Genomic DNA, 14,495 nt, shown 5'->3' on the forward strand with positions numbered 1-14,495 from the left:
AACTTAACTTTTAGGGGAAAGTCGTGAAAATGGAATGAGCTGCCTGGTGAATGCAGTCACAATTTAGCCTAAGGTTCAAAAGGGCTCCTTTCCTCTACAGCAGGGCTTTTCCCAAACGTGGGTCTCCAGCTGTTTTTGGACCACAACTCCCATCATCCCTAGCTGGCAGGACCAGTGGTCAGGGATGATGGGAATTGTAGTTTCAAAACATCTGGAGACCCACATTTGGGAAACACAGCTCTACAGCAGTGTTTCCCAACCGGTGTTCCGCGGCACACGAGTGTGCCGTGAGACACCGGCTGGTGTGCCGCGAGATGCCTGGAGGGAGGCGGGCGAGTCGGGTGGCGAGAGGCGGGGCGGCGGCGGCGAGGAGAGGCCGCGCCTCCTGCTGCTGCCTGGCGCTCCTCCTCGCAGCCGGCAGCGCTGCCTGGGCGCCTCCGCGCGACTCTGCCTCGCTGGGTTTGGTCTCCCAGCAGAGACGGGTCACACGCGCACCTCCCTCCCTCCCTCAGCCTGCGCGGAGGGAGAGCCAGAGAGAGGCATCGCTCCTGCGCGGCGGGAGAGGGAGCAGCCGGAGCGATGCCCCAAACGAAGGCATGGGACCGGAGGGGAAATCCTCCCGGCGTGACAATGCGCGCTGACGTCACGGGGCGGGGCTTCAATGGTGGTGTGCCGCGAGATTTTTTTTCAGTAAAGAGGTGTGCCGTTGCCCAAAAACGTTTGGGAAACACTGCTCTACAGGACAGGCCAACAGCATTCAAACAGGATATTGGGAAGTTGTGAGTTAGCCAAAAACAAAAAGAAGGGCTTCTGTTTTTCATGGTCCCATCAACGGCTTTTGAAGAGGGGGGTGGGGAAAGAAACCTCTTTATTGCTGAAGTCTGTAATAAAGTCTCCCCAACTCTCCTGGTCCTCTTCTACCCCTCAAGTGCTCCTTTTCTACATTCATATGTCAAGAAGAAATGGCTGAATCTTAAAGCAAGGATGAAGTGCAAGCAGGTGAAAAACTCTCCCAATACATGGAAGCACAAGAACATAGAACCACAGACATATACGGAAAAATGGGGGCGGGGAAGAGGGCTTCTCACACCCCTCTTTCCTGTTTCGGATGCATAATGCAAGGATTCAGAATCTTTTTCTGGGGTGATCTCCCAGACTACTCCCACACGACTCTCTTCTAAGAAGGAAGACCCAACAGATGGAGTGATAAGGCTCGGAAATTCGAGAGGGCCGATGGCAGATCCCAGTCTGTTCAGGGGCAAGGAGAAGCATGCAACAGAGATGGCACCCGTGCGCATCCCACGCCCCCTCACGTAAAAGGAAAAGCTCTTTTATCCAGCCAACCCCAGATGTGGTTTGTGCGTGAGGCGCGGCAAAAGGCAGCAGAGAAGCGGCCAGCTGTTCGCCACAAGCCGGAAGAGAGTCCCCACAAGATGGAAGGACGGAGGTGTGGGGGGAAATAAGCCCAGATGCTACTACTTGTCGATGAGGCCCCCTTCCTTGAGCTTGAAGTAGAAGAACTTCTCCAGGGTGTTGGCGCACTTGCAGTAATCGCTCTCGGGGGGGTTGTACTCGCGGCAGTTGGTGATTATGCGCTGCAAGTCGGCGATGAACAGCTTCTTGGTAACGTAGTAGCGGTTCTTGAGCCGCTCCGTCATCGTCTTGAGGTCTGATGAGGCAGGGGAGGAGGCAAGGGGGTTGGAGGGGAGAAGGTCACTTGTGCAGGAAGAGCCACCAGTTCAAAGAAGAAATAATAATAATAATAATAATAATAATAATAATAATAATAATAATAATAATAAAAGATTCTAGCTGGAAACTGTTAATCACAATTCATCCATTCTGTTGCACGTGGCTTGATATCAAGATACAGTGGTACCTCGGGTTACATACGCTTCAGGTTACATACACTTCAGGTTACAGACTCCGCTAACCCAGAAATAGTGCTTCAGGTTAAGAACTTTGCTTCAGGATAAGAACAGAAATCGTGCTCCGGCGGCACAGCGGGAGCAGGAGGCCCCATTAGCTAAAGTGGTGCTTCAGGTTAAGAACAGTTTCAGGTTAAGAACGGACCTCCGGAACGAATTAAGTACTTAACCTGAGGTACCACTGTAGTGGGTTTTTATTAGCTTACCAGTACACCAGGATGTTTGTGTTATCATCAACACTGCTTTGTCATTTATCACTGGAACCATTTTGCTTCTATATATAATTGCCACTGAGGGTTGTTTTTTTGTGGTACAGTGGTACCTTGGTTCTCAAACTTAATCCGTTCGACTCCCAAAAACGTTTGAAAACCAAGGTGTGGCTTCCGATTGGCTGCAGGAGCTACCTGAACTCAAGCGGAAGCTGCGTCTGATGTTCGGCTTCCGAAAAATGTTCGCAAACCGGAACATTTACTTCCGGGTTTGCGGCATTTGGGAGCCAATTTGTTTGGGAGCCAAGCCTTTCGAGTACCAAGGTACCACTGTACTTTGATCTCACTCCTCTCCAAACTCAGCAGCCACATGAATATATATATGTCTACCAGTTTAGGACTACAGTTGAGATATCTGATGACGTGGTTCACAAAGCCTTTTCAGTAATAAATGTGATTCGAGCTTTTCAACAGAGCAGTAATGAAATAGTTCTGTCAGCACAAGGATTTCTGCTTGTGCAATGAAACTCCCCCCCCCCCAGGAGCCCCCTAAATCTCTTCTAGGGTTTCTCCCAACCCCTGGAACAGATTTGGGGACAGTGAAGAGGGAGAAGAAAGTTCTGTATTGCCAGTGTAAATCCTTGCACGCTATTTTGCTGTATGCCACCATAAAGGTGCCACAAGACCCTCTGTTGGGCTTGTGGCAACAGATTAACGAAGCTAGCCTTCTGGAACTTCTGCAGGGTATAGTAAAAAAAAAGTGGATAATGCATGGCTTCATTGCTCATAAAACTCTGTTCATAATCAACAGAAATGGGCAACAGCTTATGTGAGAAGTAGACCGGGTGGAGCAGGGGGCACAAGAGGGAAAAGACACAAAAGCAAATTATAGCAAGAACAGCAAGGCTGTTTAAGGGATGTCTGTGCCTGTTTGCTCTGAGTTCAGGTGCTAGTCAGATTTATTTGCTAAAACCCCTAGTCATCACAAAAATACAGAAGTACAAAGTAGTACACTTCAGCACAGGTGTCCCCAGCACAATGGACCCCATGCTGTATTATACAACAGCTTCCTCCAAGGCATCCTGGGAACAGTAGTTAGTTAAGGGAGTTGTTATGAGACACTATTCCCCTCAGAGAACTACAGCTCCCAGAGTTCCCTGGGAAGAGGGGTTGATTGTTAAACCACTCTGAGAGCGGCAAGCTCAATGAGGGGAATAGAGGTATCCTACTAACTCTTAAAGCCCGTACTAACTACAGTTCCCAGGATGCATTGGGGGTGAAGCCGTAACTGTTTCAAGTGGTATAATGCTTTAAATGTATAGTGCAAAGAAGGAAACTCTCTGAAGATTTTTTGGGGGGAGAAATCTATCCCTGGGGGGTTATACATGGGGCAATGCAGTATGTAATGAACAACAGTCTCCACCTCTTCCTAACCACAGATGCACGAGCGAATGCAGCAAAAAATGTCAAGATCACACTGAATTTACCTTTCTAAGCTCATTTCTGCCCTTAGCAGAATTAGGAACCCTTTTAATGTATTGAACAGAAAAGCGCCAAGTCTCAGGAATCTGAAATCCACACCCTTCGAGACTTCCGGTCGGTGCCAGCGCTTAATGGCGGTCCTAGCTCCGAGCTCCGGAGAAGGACTGCTTCGCAAGTTCGGGTCTTACCCGCTACGGCAAGCGGGGGACCCCTAAAATCCCAGGCGCTGAAGCCTGAGAACAAGGAGACTCGGTGGGCACCTTCGCGCCCCCCGGTACCGTGAAAGAGCCTTTTTAAAGGCTACGGATCGACATCGGGAGTGAGCGCGGTGCTGAGAGTCGCTACCCAGCCTGCGAAGTGAAGCCGCGTCGCCATAAGCGGAGAGCGCCGATTCCTTCCTGAAAAGAAATTCGGACTGATTCCCCGTGAGTAAGAACTGAAAAATAACCGGGACTCTTTCAATTTTAAAAATTGGGCTAAAAACGGGGGAGATTTAAACAAAGGAAGTCTGCCTCCCCCCGACTGCATGAAAGTGAAAGCAACGGAGCTCTAAACCTGCATCCGTTTAAATCCGTCCTTTGATCAGCTAAACCGGACATTTAAACCTTTGATCTCCCCTCTAGCAAGCAGGGCAGAGGGGAGGCGAATCTGACCATTAACTGCATGACTTATTTGGAGGAAAAAAACCTCTGCTGTCTCATTTGCTTGAAAGTACGAAACGGTCTGCCTTCTTACTACACTGAACTGACTTTTCCCTGTGAAGTGATACTTTGATACAAAGTTTCCACACTGCCTGACTATTGCATATTATAAGAAGAAACAGTATAAATTGGGCAACTGTGGCAATTTGAAGTTACAAGTATTTAGTAACATTGACTTTGACTGTGTTAATCTCCCTTTTTCTTACTTTTTGGATTGTCTCCTTTGTTTTGGTACTTGGAAAACTTGCTCTATGGCCATTTTGATTTGCTCCCTCTAGAGGATAAAGTAAAGTTTGGCACGGCTTAAGACAGTGGAATTTTCCAAGGGAGAACAAATCCCGTGGGAATTGACCTTGACATGAGTGGCCCACAAGAAGAGATAGTCACAAGAGCCAAGATCAAGCAACAACAGCAACAACAACAGTTGCAGCTGCAACAGGCAAAGAAAAGAGGCTCAATCTCAGGCGCAACAGCCGGATCAGCAGGAACAACAGGTCAAGACAAAGGAGCAGCCGTCTCTATGGAAGCTGTGACAGAGGCCCTGCTCAAGATAAACCAAACCCTGGAGTCTTTGACAAAACAGACTTCAGAGAACACACAAAAATTAACAGAAATATCAGCAAGATTAAACCAGAATACAGAATCTATAAATAGATTGGTAGAGGAGAACGCCACCACGCGCCAAATTGCCGAGGAGGCCAAAGCCACTGCCGGAGAGACACAGGAGAAGCTAGAGCCGCTTGCCAAGAAGGTCTATGAGCATGATGCAACTTTGGCCTTGTGGGAGTTACAGAGGAAAGAGAGAAATTTAAAATTAAGACTGATTCCGGAGAACGAAAGAGACAGCCTTGTGGAATACTTGACACGGGAGTTTGCGGATTGTTGGGACCTTGAGGAAGACGAATTTAAAATTACGACTGCCTTCAGATTGGGTAAAAAGCAAGATAGAAAGACACCGAGAGACTGCTTGATTACACTCAGATCCAAGGAGGAAAGAGACAAAATATTAGGATTACACTTTGAAAAGGCCCTGCAAATTGGAAATTCAGCTGTACAGATCTTTAAAGATATCCCAAAATACATTTTGGATTTAAGAAACTTTTACAAGGACTTGGTTCTCCTGTTAAAGAAGAACACTATTCGATTTAGGTGGGAGTTTCCACAAGGACTGTCATTTGACTTCAAGGCAAAGAAAGTGAAAATAAAGACAATTCAAGATAAAGACAAATTTTTGGCAAGATACCAGGAGGATTTACAGAAGGGGACTGTGGACGTACTTGCAGAACAGAGGAGAGCACTGGACATCCTGAATCTCTCGTTTGGACAAAAACCACCACCATCAGAAGAAGAGCAACAACTTGGAGCTGTTGGAGGAGCCTTAAGAAAATAACAAGATGGCTTTGCAATTCCTTAGTTGGAATTGTAATGGGCTCAATGGGCCTTTGAAGAGAAGACAAGTATGGTGAGTGCCTGAGGGCCCTGCTCTTGCCACTTACCATCTGGCTTGGGGCAGGGCCTGGGGCCTCACAAGGACTGCTCTGCTGCCCAGGAAGACTCCCCTGTGGTGAGTGCCTGAGGGCCCTGCGCTTGCCACTTACCATCTGGCCTGGGGCAGGGCCTGGGGCCTCACAAGGACTGCTCTGCTGCCCAGGAAGACTCCCCTGTGGTGAGTGCCTGAGGGCCCTGCTCTTGCCACTTACCATCTGGCTTGGGGCAGGGCCTGGGGCCTCACAAGGACTGCTCTGCTGCCCAGGAAGACTCCCCTGTGGTGAGTGCCTGAGGGCCCTGCTCTTGCCACTTACCATCTGGCCTGGGGCAGGGCCTGGGGCCTCACAAGGACTGCTCTGCTGCCCAGGAAGACTCCCCTGTGGTGAGTGCCTGAGGGCCCTGCTCTTGCCACTTACCATCTGGCTTGGGGCAGGGCCTGGGGCCTCACAAGGACTGCTCTGCTGCCCAGGAAGACTCCCCTGTGGTGAGTGCCTGAGGGCCCTGCTCTTGCCACTTACCATCTGGCCTGGGGCAGGGCCTGGGGCCTCACAAGGACTGCTCTGCTGCCCAGGAAGACTCCCCTGTGGTGAGTGCCTGAGGGCCCTGCTCTTGCCACTTACCATCTGGCCTGGGGCAGGGCCTGGGGCCTCACAAGGACTGCTCTGCTGCCCAGGAAGACTCCCCTGTGGTGAGTGCCTGAGGGCCCTGCTCTTGCCACTTACCATCTGGCTTGGGGCAGGGCCTGGGGCCTCACAAGGACTGCTCTGCTGCCCAGGAAGACTCCCCTGTGGTGAGTGCCTGAGGGCCCTGCTCTTGCCACTTACCATCTGGCCTGGGGCAGGGCCTGGGGCCTCACAAGGACTGCTCTGCTGCCCAGGAAGACTCCCCTGTGGTGAGTGCCTGAGGGCCCTGCTCTTGCCACTTACCATCTGGCCTGGGGCAGGGCCTGGGGCCTCACAAGGACTGCTCTGCTGCCCAGGAAGACTCCCCTGTGGTGAGTGCCTGAGGGCCCTGCTCTTGCCACTTACCATCTGGCTTGGGGCGGGGCCTGGGGCCTCACAAGGACTGCTCTGCTGCCCAGGAAGACTCTCCTGCGTGAGTGCCTGAGGGCCCTGCTCCTTCTTGCCACTTACCACCTGGCCCAGGGAGGGCCTGACAGGCCTCACAAGGACTGCTCCTGCCACTTACTATCTGGCCCAGGGTGGGGCCTCACAAGGATGGTTGTTGCCACTGATGCTGCTACTGCCCAGGAGGACTCGGAGGAGTGCAGAGCTCTTTTTAACATGTTTTGTTTTGTTTTTGTTTTTTAATATCTCCCTTTCCCTTTCGATTCTATATATGGGGGTGGGATGGATGTTTGGGTGGGCTGGGGAATTTGTTAGATTTTGATGAATTTGTAATTTTTGCAGTTTTTGTTTGTATTGTTTTATTGTTTTCTGGGTTGTTTTTGTTTTTTGTTTTAATTGTTTTAAGGTTTTATTGTTTTAGGCTGCGAAAGAATAATATTAATTGCCATCAATGGAGGCCACTATGAGGCCTGGGATTGCGACCGTGGAGGGGCGAGGGAGGTATGGCGGTGGGGGCAGATGTTACAGGCGAAGGGGATCGAGATATGGATACGCTCGTACCCTTTCCAATCTGCGCCCCATCCCGAGGGACGAGGGTAGGGTGAGCAAGGATTACTCACCTCCGTCACTGGTGCTGTGCAATGCCAGGTCTATAGGCAATAAAACCGCCACCCTGCGAGATTTCTTTATCTCGCAGGGGGTCGACCTGGCTTGTGTGACGGAGACCTGGGTGCGCGAAGGGGCAACAGTTACCTTACGAGAGATGGCGCCCCCGGGTTTCTCTGTCCTCCACCAGTCGCGGACTGTGGGCCGGGGGGGAGGGGTGGCATTATTAATCCGGGAAGATTGTCCTTTCAGGGCTCTACCATCGCCATCGATCCCCGGCATCGAATGTGTTGGCCTAGTGTGGGGCTCCGAGGAGAGCTTGGCTGTCTGGCTGGTGTACCGGCCACCTAGCACACCAGCAGCCACCCTGTCAGGCCTATTGGAGGCGGTGGCCGGCTGGGCCTTGGAGTTCCCTAACCTATTGGTATTGGGGGATTTCAACATCCATGCTGATGCCACTCCCTCCTCACAGGCTCTGGACCTGGTGTCTTCCATGGCGACACTAGGGCTCTCCCAGTTTGTTTCGGGCCCCACACATCAAGCAGGCCACACGCTGGATTTGATCTTTGGCGTCGGTATAGATGTGATCATGTCTCCTTCGACGAAGGTGCCATGGTCTGATCACTACGCTCTGAAAGCCAGGATTGACTTTCCACCCCCACCCTGCTTAGGTGGCGAGCCAATTTGGGCTCGCCCGCAGAGGCTGATGGACCCTGAGAGATTCCGCCAAGCCTTGCGGGACCTTGCTCCCCCTGGCGACTCATTGACTGAGCTTGTTGAGGGCTGGAATGCCCAGCTCCTGGCAGCCATCGATGAGATCGCACCTAAGCGCCCTCTGCGACCCCGCAGAAACCGGGCTCCCTGGTTTACCGAGGAGCTCCGGAAAATGAAGCGGGACCTCAGACGGCTAGAGCGAGTATGGCGGGGTGCCCGTGACGGAGCCTCAAGAACATCTTATAGGGCTTTTATGAAAACCTACGAGATGGCGGTGAAGGCTGCTAAAAAGTCATACTTCTCGGCCTCCATTGCCTCCGCTAGCTCTCGCCCAGCGCAATTATTTAGTATAATCAGGTCTTTAACGTCCCTTGAGGGACAGCCAAATTTAAATAACAAATTGACACACGGCTGTGAGGCATTTGCGAGCTTTTTTGCGGAGAAGGTCTTGTCGCTCCGCCATGACCTCCCTGCCAATTTGGATACAATAAAGGAACTGGAGGCCCCTCGACTGTCCTCGGGTCCAGTATTGGACCACTTCGACCAGATATCCCAAGCCGATGTGGACAGACTCCTCCGAGCTGGAAAGCCCACCACCTGTCCTCTCGATCCGTGCCCGTCTTGGCTGATTAGAGCGTGTCCAGACGAGGTGCGGGCCCTCCTGGGGGATATCATCAATTTGTCCCTTGGCACGGGGACATTCCCAGGGGAACTGAAGGAGGCAGTGGTGCGCCCGCTCTTAAAGAAAACATCATTAGATCCTTTAGATCTATCCAATTACCGCCCGGTTTCGAATCTTCCGTTCCTGGGTAAGGTGATTGAGAGAGCGGTTGCTGAACAGCTTGGTGGGTTTCTGGATGAAACATCGGCTCTGGATCCATTCCAGTCCGGCTTCCGCGCTGGTCATGGGACCGAGACGGCTCTGGTCGCCCTAACAGATGACCTTCGTAGACAGCTGGATCGAGGCGGGTCGGGGCTGCTGATTCTTCTAGATCTATCAGCAGCTTTCGACATGGTCGATCACGAACTTCTGGACCACCGCCTTGCCGACGTGGGGATCCAGGGCACAGTCCTTCAATGGCTGCGCTCGTTTCTCTCTGGTCGGGGACAGAGGGTGGCGCTTGGGGGGGAATTGTCATCGCGCCACTCCTTGGTGTGTGGAGTACCTCAGGGTGCGATACTCTCCCCGATGCTTTTCAACATCTTTATGCGCCCCCTCGCCCAGCTTGTTCGGAGTTTTGGGCTGGGTTGTCATCAGTATGCCGATGACACCCAACTCTATCTGTTGATGGATGGCCATCCTGACTCGGCCCCAGACACACTGACCAGATGTTTGGAAGCTGTGGCTGGATGGTTACGTGGGAGCCGGTTGAAGCTAAATCCTTCGAAGACAGAGGTCCTGTGGCTGGGACGGGGCGATATGGGATTGGGGGGGCAACTCCCATCTCTTGCGGGGGCGCAATTAGTGCCAGCACCGTCCGTTAAGAGTTTGGGTGTAATCTTCGACACCTCCCTTTCCATGGAGGCGCAGATTGCAGCTATAACAAAGGCGGCATTTTTCCATCTCCGCCAAGCTAAGCAGTTGGCTCCTTACCTCTCTCGCCCTGACCTAGCCACTGTGATCCATGCGACGGTCACCTCCAGACTGGATTATTGTAACTCGCTCTACGTGGGGCTGCCCTTGAGACTGACCCAGAAACTCCAGCGGGTGCAGAATGCTGCAGCGAGACTCCTTACGAGGTCTTCGCTGCGAGATCACATTCACCCGGTGCTATACCAGCTGCACTGGCTCCCGGTGGAGTACAGGATCAGGTTTAAGGTGCTGGTCTTAACCTTTAAAGCCCTATATGGCCTAGGACCCTCGTACCTACGGGACCGCCTCTCCTGGTATGCCCCACAGAGAAACCTACGGTCTTCAAATAAAAACATCCTGAAGGTCCCAGGCCACAGAGAAGTTAGGCTGGCCTCAACCAGAGCCAGGGCTTTTTCGGCTGTGGCCCCGATCTGGTGGAACACTCTGTCACAAGAGACCAGGGCCCTGCGGGACTTGACATCCTTCCGCAGGGCCTGCAAGACAGAGCTGTTCCACCAGGCCTTTGGCCAGGGCACAGCCTGACTCCCTCCCTCGGCAATCTTCGCAGAGCTCTGGCCCAATGGTTGCTAGTGGCTTGAATTAATTAATTTTTATAATGAATGATTTTAGAATGTTGTTTATGTTGTACTTTTGTACTGTTTTATTGTTGTTAGCCGCCCTGAGCCCGGCTTCGGCTGGGGAGGGCGGGATATAAATAAAATTTATTATTATTATTATTATTTCATATATTGAATAAAGAACAATTGGACTTGATATGCTTACAAGAAACTCACATAACCAGAGCCCACAGGAGATTACTTTCAAATAAAAGGCTAGGACAAGAATTTATTTCATCAGACAAAGTTAAGAAGAGAGGAGTTGTAATATATGTGAAGGAGAAATGGGCTCCAAAAATGATATTCAAAGATGAACAAGGGAGATATCTGGCTGTGGAGATACAAGTACAAGGAGAAAAATTCTTAGTTGTTGGAATTTATGCACCAAATGAAGGCAAATCTGACTTCTTTAAGAGACTTCATGAAACTTTGACGGACTATTTGGATTACAATATGATAATCATGGGAGACATGAATGGCGTGGTCTCCACTAATATGGACAAGGCACAAAGACTAACAGTCACTAAAGAAGGGAGACTCCCTAAGACTTTTTTCGAAATGACAGAAAACATGGACTTGATAGACATCTGGAGAACAAGGAACCCTCTGGAGAGAGAGGGAACCTTTTTCTCCCAAGCAATGATGACCTGGACCAGAATTGACCAAATCTGGGTTACTAGTGGACTGGCTCCAAAGATCAAGAAAGTGGAAATCTGCCCAAAAACTTGCTCCGACCATAACGCCGTGAAGATGGAGTTGAAACTCACAATAACTGGTCAATTTAGATGGAGAATGAATGACACCCTCTTTCGAGATAAGGAGATTCTCACGAAGGCCCAAAAGACCCTAAAAGACTATTTTGAAATAAATTTGAGGACCGACGTGGAGAAAAGAGTGATCTGGGATGCAAGTAAAGCGGTTATGAGAGGATTTTTGATTCAACAAAACTCAATAAAGAGGAAAAAACAAAATGAGAAAAAAGAGAAGATCTTGGAAATGATAAAGGAAGGAGAGAGGAAATTAAGAACAAAACCAAAGTCTCAGGACATTTTAAGAGAGATCAAGTTATATCAAACTCAATATATGGAATTGATGAACCAAGAGATTGAATGGAAGATAAAGCAAATGAAGCAAAAAACTTTTGAATCAGCAAATAAATGTGGTAAACTTTTGGCATGGCAATTGAAGAAAAGGCAGAAACTAAATACAGTTACAAGCCTAGAGGTGGATGGAAAGAACATATCTAAACCCAATGAAATCAGAAATTGCTTTTTAAGTTATTTCAAAAAACTCTACACTCAAGGCCCGCAAAATGAAGAAGATATAGACAAATTCCTTGGAAGATATGGATTACAAAACATCTCTCAGCAAAGTAAGATGGACCTGAACCAGAGAATCTCAGAACAAGAGATAGAGGCTGCCATTCAGAATATGCAATTGGGTAAATCTCCGGGACCAGATGGACTGACTTCTAGATACTACAAATCGCTGAAGGAATGGTTGATTCAACCATTAAGAGAAGTTTGTAATGAGATCCTTGAAGGAAAAAGGGCACCTGAATCGTGGAAAGAGGCATATATTTCACTCATACCAAAGTCAGAGACTGAAAAGACCCAACTCAAGAACTACCGCCCAATATCATTGCTCAATGTGGATTACAAAATTTTTGCAGACATTTTGGCAAAAAGACTCAAAAGAGTTTTGATGGAGATGATTCATAAGGACCAAGCAGGCTTTCTCCCTAAAAGACACCTGGCAGACAATGTAAGGAATGTTATAGACATTCTGGAAAAGCTAGAGGTGAATATAAACACTAAAGCAGTATTGATCTTTGTGGACGCGGAGAAAGCCTTTGACAATATTTCTTGGAGTTTTATGAAGAAGAACCTTCATAGGATGGGGGTAGGCCGGGGTTTTGAGAATGGTATGGCTGCAATATACTCTGAACAAAAAGCCAAACTGATTGTAAATAATGTTGTGACTGAGGAACTTAAGATAGAAAAAGGAACACGACAGGGGTGCCCGATTTCCCCATTACTCTTTATCTCAGTTCTGGAGGTGTTGCTGAATATGATAAGAAATGACCAGCAGGTTAAAGGTGTGCAGGTCGGAGCTAAACATTACAAGTTAAGAGCGTTCGCAGATGACTTAGTATTGACTTTGCAAGAGCCAAACACTAGCACGAAAAAGGTATTAGAAATAATACAACAGTTTGGCCAGGTAGCTGGATTTAAGTTGAACAAGCTAAAAACCAAAGTTTTAGGGAAAAACCTAACAGATATGGAAAAGGAGAAATTTCAAGAGGAAACAGGTTTGACTGTGGTCAAGAAGGTTAAATATCTAGGGGTTTATCTAACATCCAAGAATCAGAATTTGTATAAGGACAATTATGAAAAATGTTGGTCAGAAATTAAAAAAGATTTAGAAATATGGTCAAATTTGAAACTGTCAATGCTAGGCCGAATTGCAGTAATTAAAATGAATGTATTGCCTAGAATGCTATTTTTGTTTCAGACCTTGCAGATTATTGATAAGATGGAATGTTTTAAGAGGTGGCACAAAGATATCTCGAAATTTGTCTGGCAGGGCAAAAAGCCCCGAATTAAATTTAAAATATTGACAGATGCTAAAGAAAGAGGGGGCTTTGCCCTGCCGGACCTAAAATTGTATTATGAGGCAGCAGCTTTTTGCTGGCTCAAAGAATGGATGCTCCTCGAGAATACAGACATCTTGGATCTGGAAGGTTTCAATAACGCTTTTGGTTGGCATGCATATCTTTGGTATGATAAAGTTAACAGTGCCTTCAAAAATCACATTGTCAGAAAAGCATTGCTTAATGTTTGGATAAGATATAAAGATCTATTGGAAAACAAAACCCCTAGATGGGTGTCACCAGTGGAGGCTAATGCAGTGAAAAAACTCAATATGGAGGTCGGATGGCCGAAGTATTGGGAAATTTTAGAACAGGATGGAGATAAATTCAAATTACAAAGTCAGGAGAAATTGAAGCATAAAGTGGAAAATTGGTTCCAATATCGTCAAATAATGGAATTTTTTAAACAGGACAGGAAAGTCGGCTTCCAGGTGGAAAAATCAAAATTAGAAACCGAATTGTTAGAACCCAATACTAAGAATTTATCTAGAATGTACAACTTGTTGTTGAAATGGAACACACAGGATGAAACAGTTAAATCGGCTATGATTAAGTGGGCTCAGGATGTTGGACATAACATCATGTCAGCTGACTGGGAATGGTTATGGAACACCGGTATAAAATTTACGGCATGTAATGCCTTAAAGGAAAACATTATGAAAATGGTATACAGGTGGTACATGACCCCAGTCAAGCTGGCAAAAATCTATCATTTGCCCGATAACAAATGTTGGAAGTGTAAAGAGACCGAAGGTACTTTTTATCACCTTTGGTGGACATGCCCGAAGATTAAGGCCTTCTGGGAAATGATCTATAATGAAATGAAAAAGGTGCTTAAATGTACCTTTTCTAAAAAACCAGAGGCCTTCCTCTTGGGCATTGTCGGCCAATTGGTGACAAAGAAAGATAGAGCTTTTTTCATGTATGCCACAACAGCAGCAAGAATACTCATCGCAAAGTATTGGAAGACACAGGACCTACCCACTTTGGAAGAATGGCAGATGAAAGTGATGGACTACATGACACTGGCCGAGATGACAGGCAGAATCCGTGACCAACGAAAAGAGACGGTGGAAGAAGAATGGAGAAAATTTAAAAGCTATCTTAAGGACTACTATAAACTTAATGAATGTTAAAATGTCGTAGTTTCCAGAAACAAAGGGGTACAGGGACATAAGGTCAGAGTGTAAGAGAGGACTAAGATGATAGAGATTGGAAAGTAATAACTGGGAGTTGCTAGTTGAACTATGGACATTGGGATGCAGAGGGGGGGGGTATGGGGAAGTCCTAGAAAGGAGGTTTATGAAAATATGTTTGAAACTATACATGTATGTTTGTCATTTTTAAATGTTTGTCTGTTTTTCTTAAAAATGTTGTAAAACCAATAAAAATTTTATAAAAAAAAAAAAAAAAATGAAATCCACACCCTTCACCCCTGTGGCACGATTATGATCCAG

The 14,495-nt window shown here is 47.9% G+C and overlaps 1 protein-coding gene across 1 annotated transcript in view; it reads right to left on the reverse strand.

The window, feature by feature from the left end:
• Positions 1–722: 722 nt before the first annotated feature.
• KAT2A (lysine acetyltransferase 2A) overlaps positions 723–14,495 on the reverse strand; it is a 37,179-nt gene continuing 23,406 nt past the window's right edge. Inside the window, 1 exon segment of the mRNA XM_081166260.1 lies at positions 723–1,669. Within this exon segment, the coding sequence (XP_081022386.1) occupies positions 1,476–1,669 (194 nt within the window). The 3' untranslated portion in view covers positions 723–1,475.

The sequence above is a fragment of the Podarcis bocagei genome, assembly GCF_964188305.1.
Source record: "Podarcis bocagei genome assembly, chromosome: 13".
In the NCBI taxonomy this organism is placed as follows: domain Eukaryota; kingdom Metazoa; phylum Chordata; class Lepidosauria; order Squamata; family Lacertidae; genus Podarcis; species Podarcis bocagei.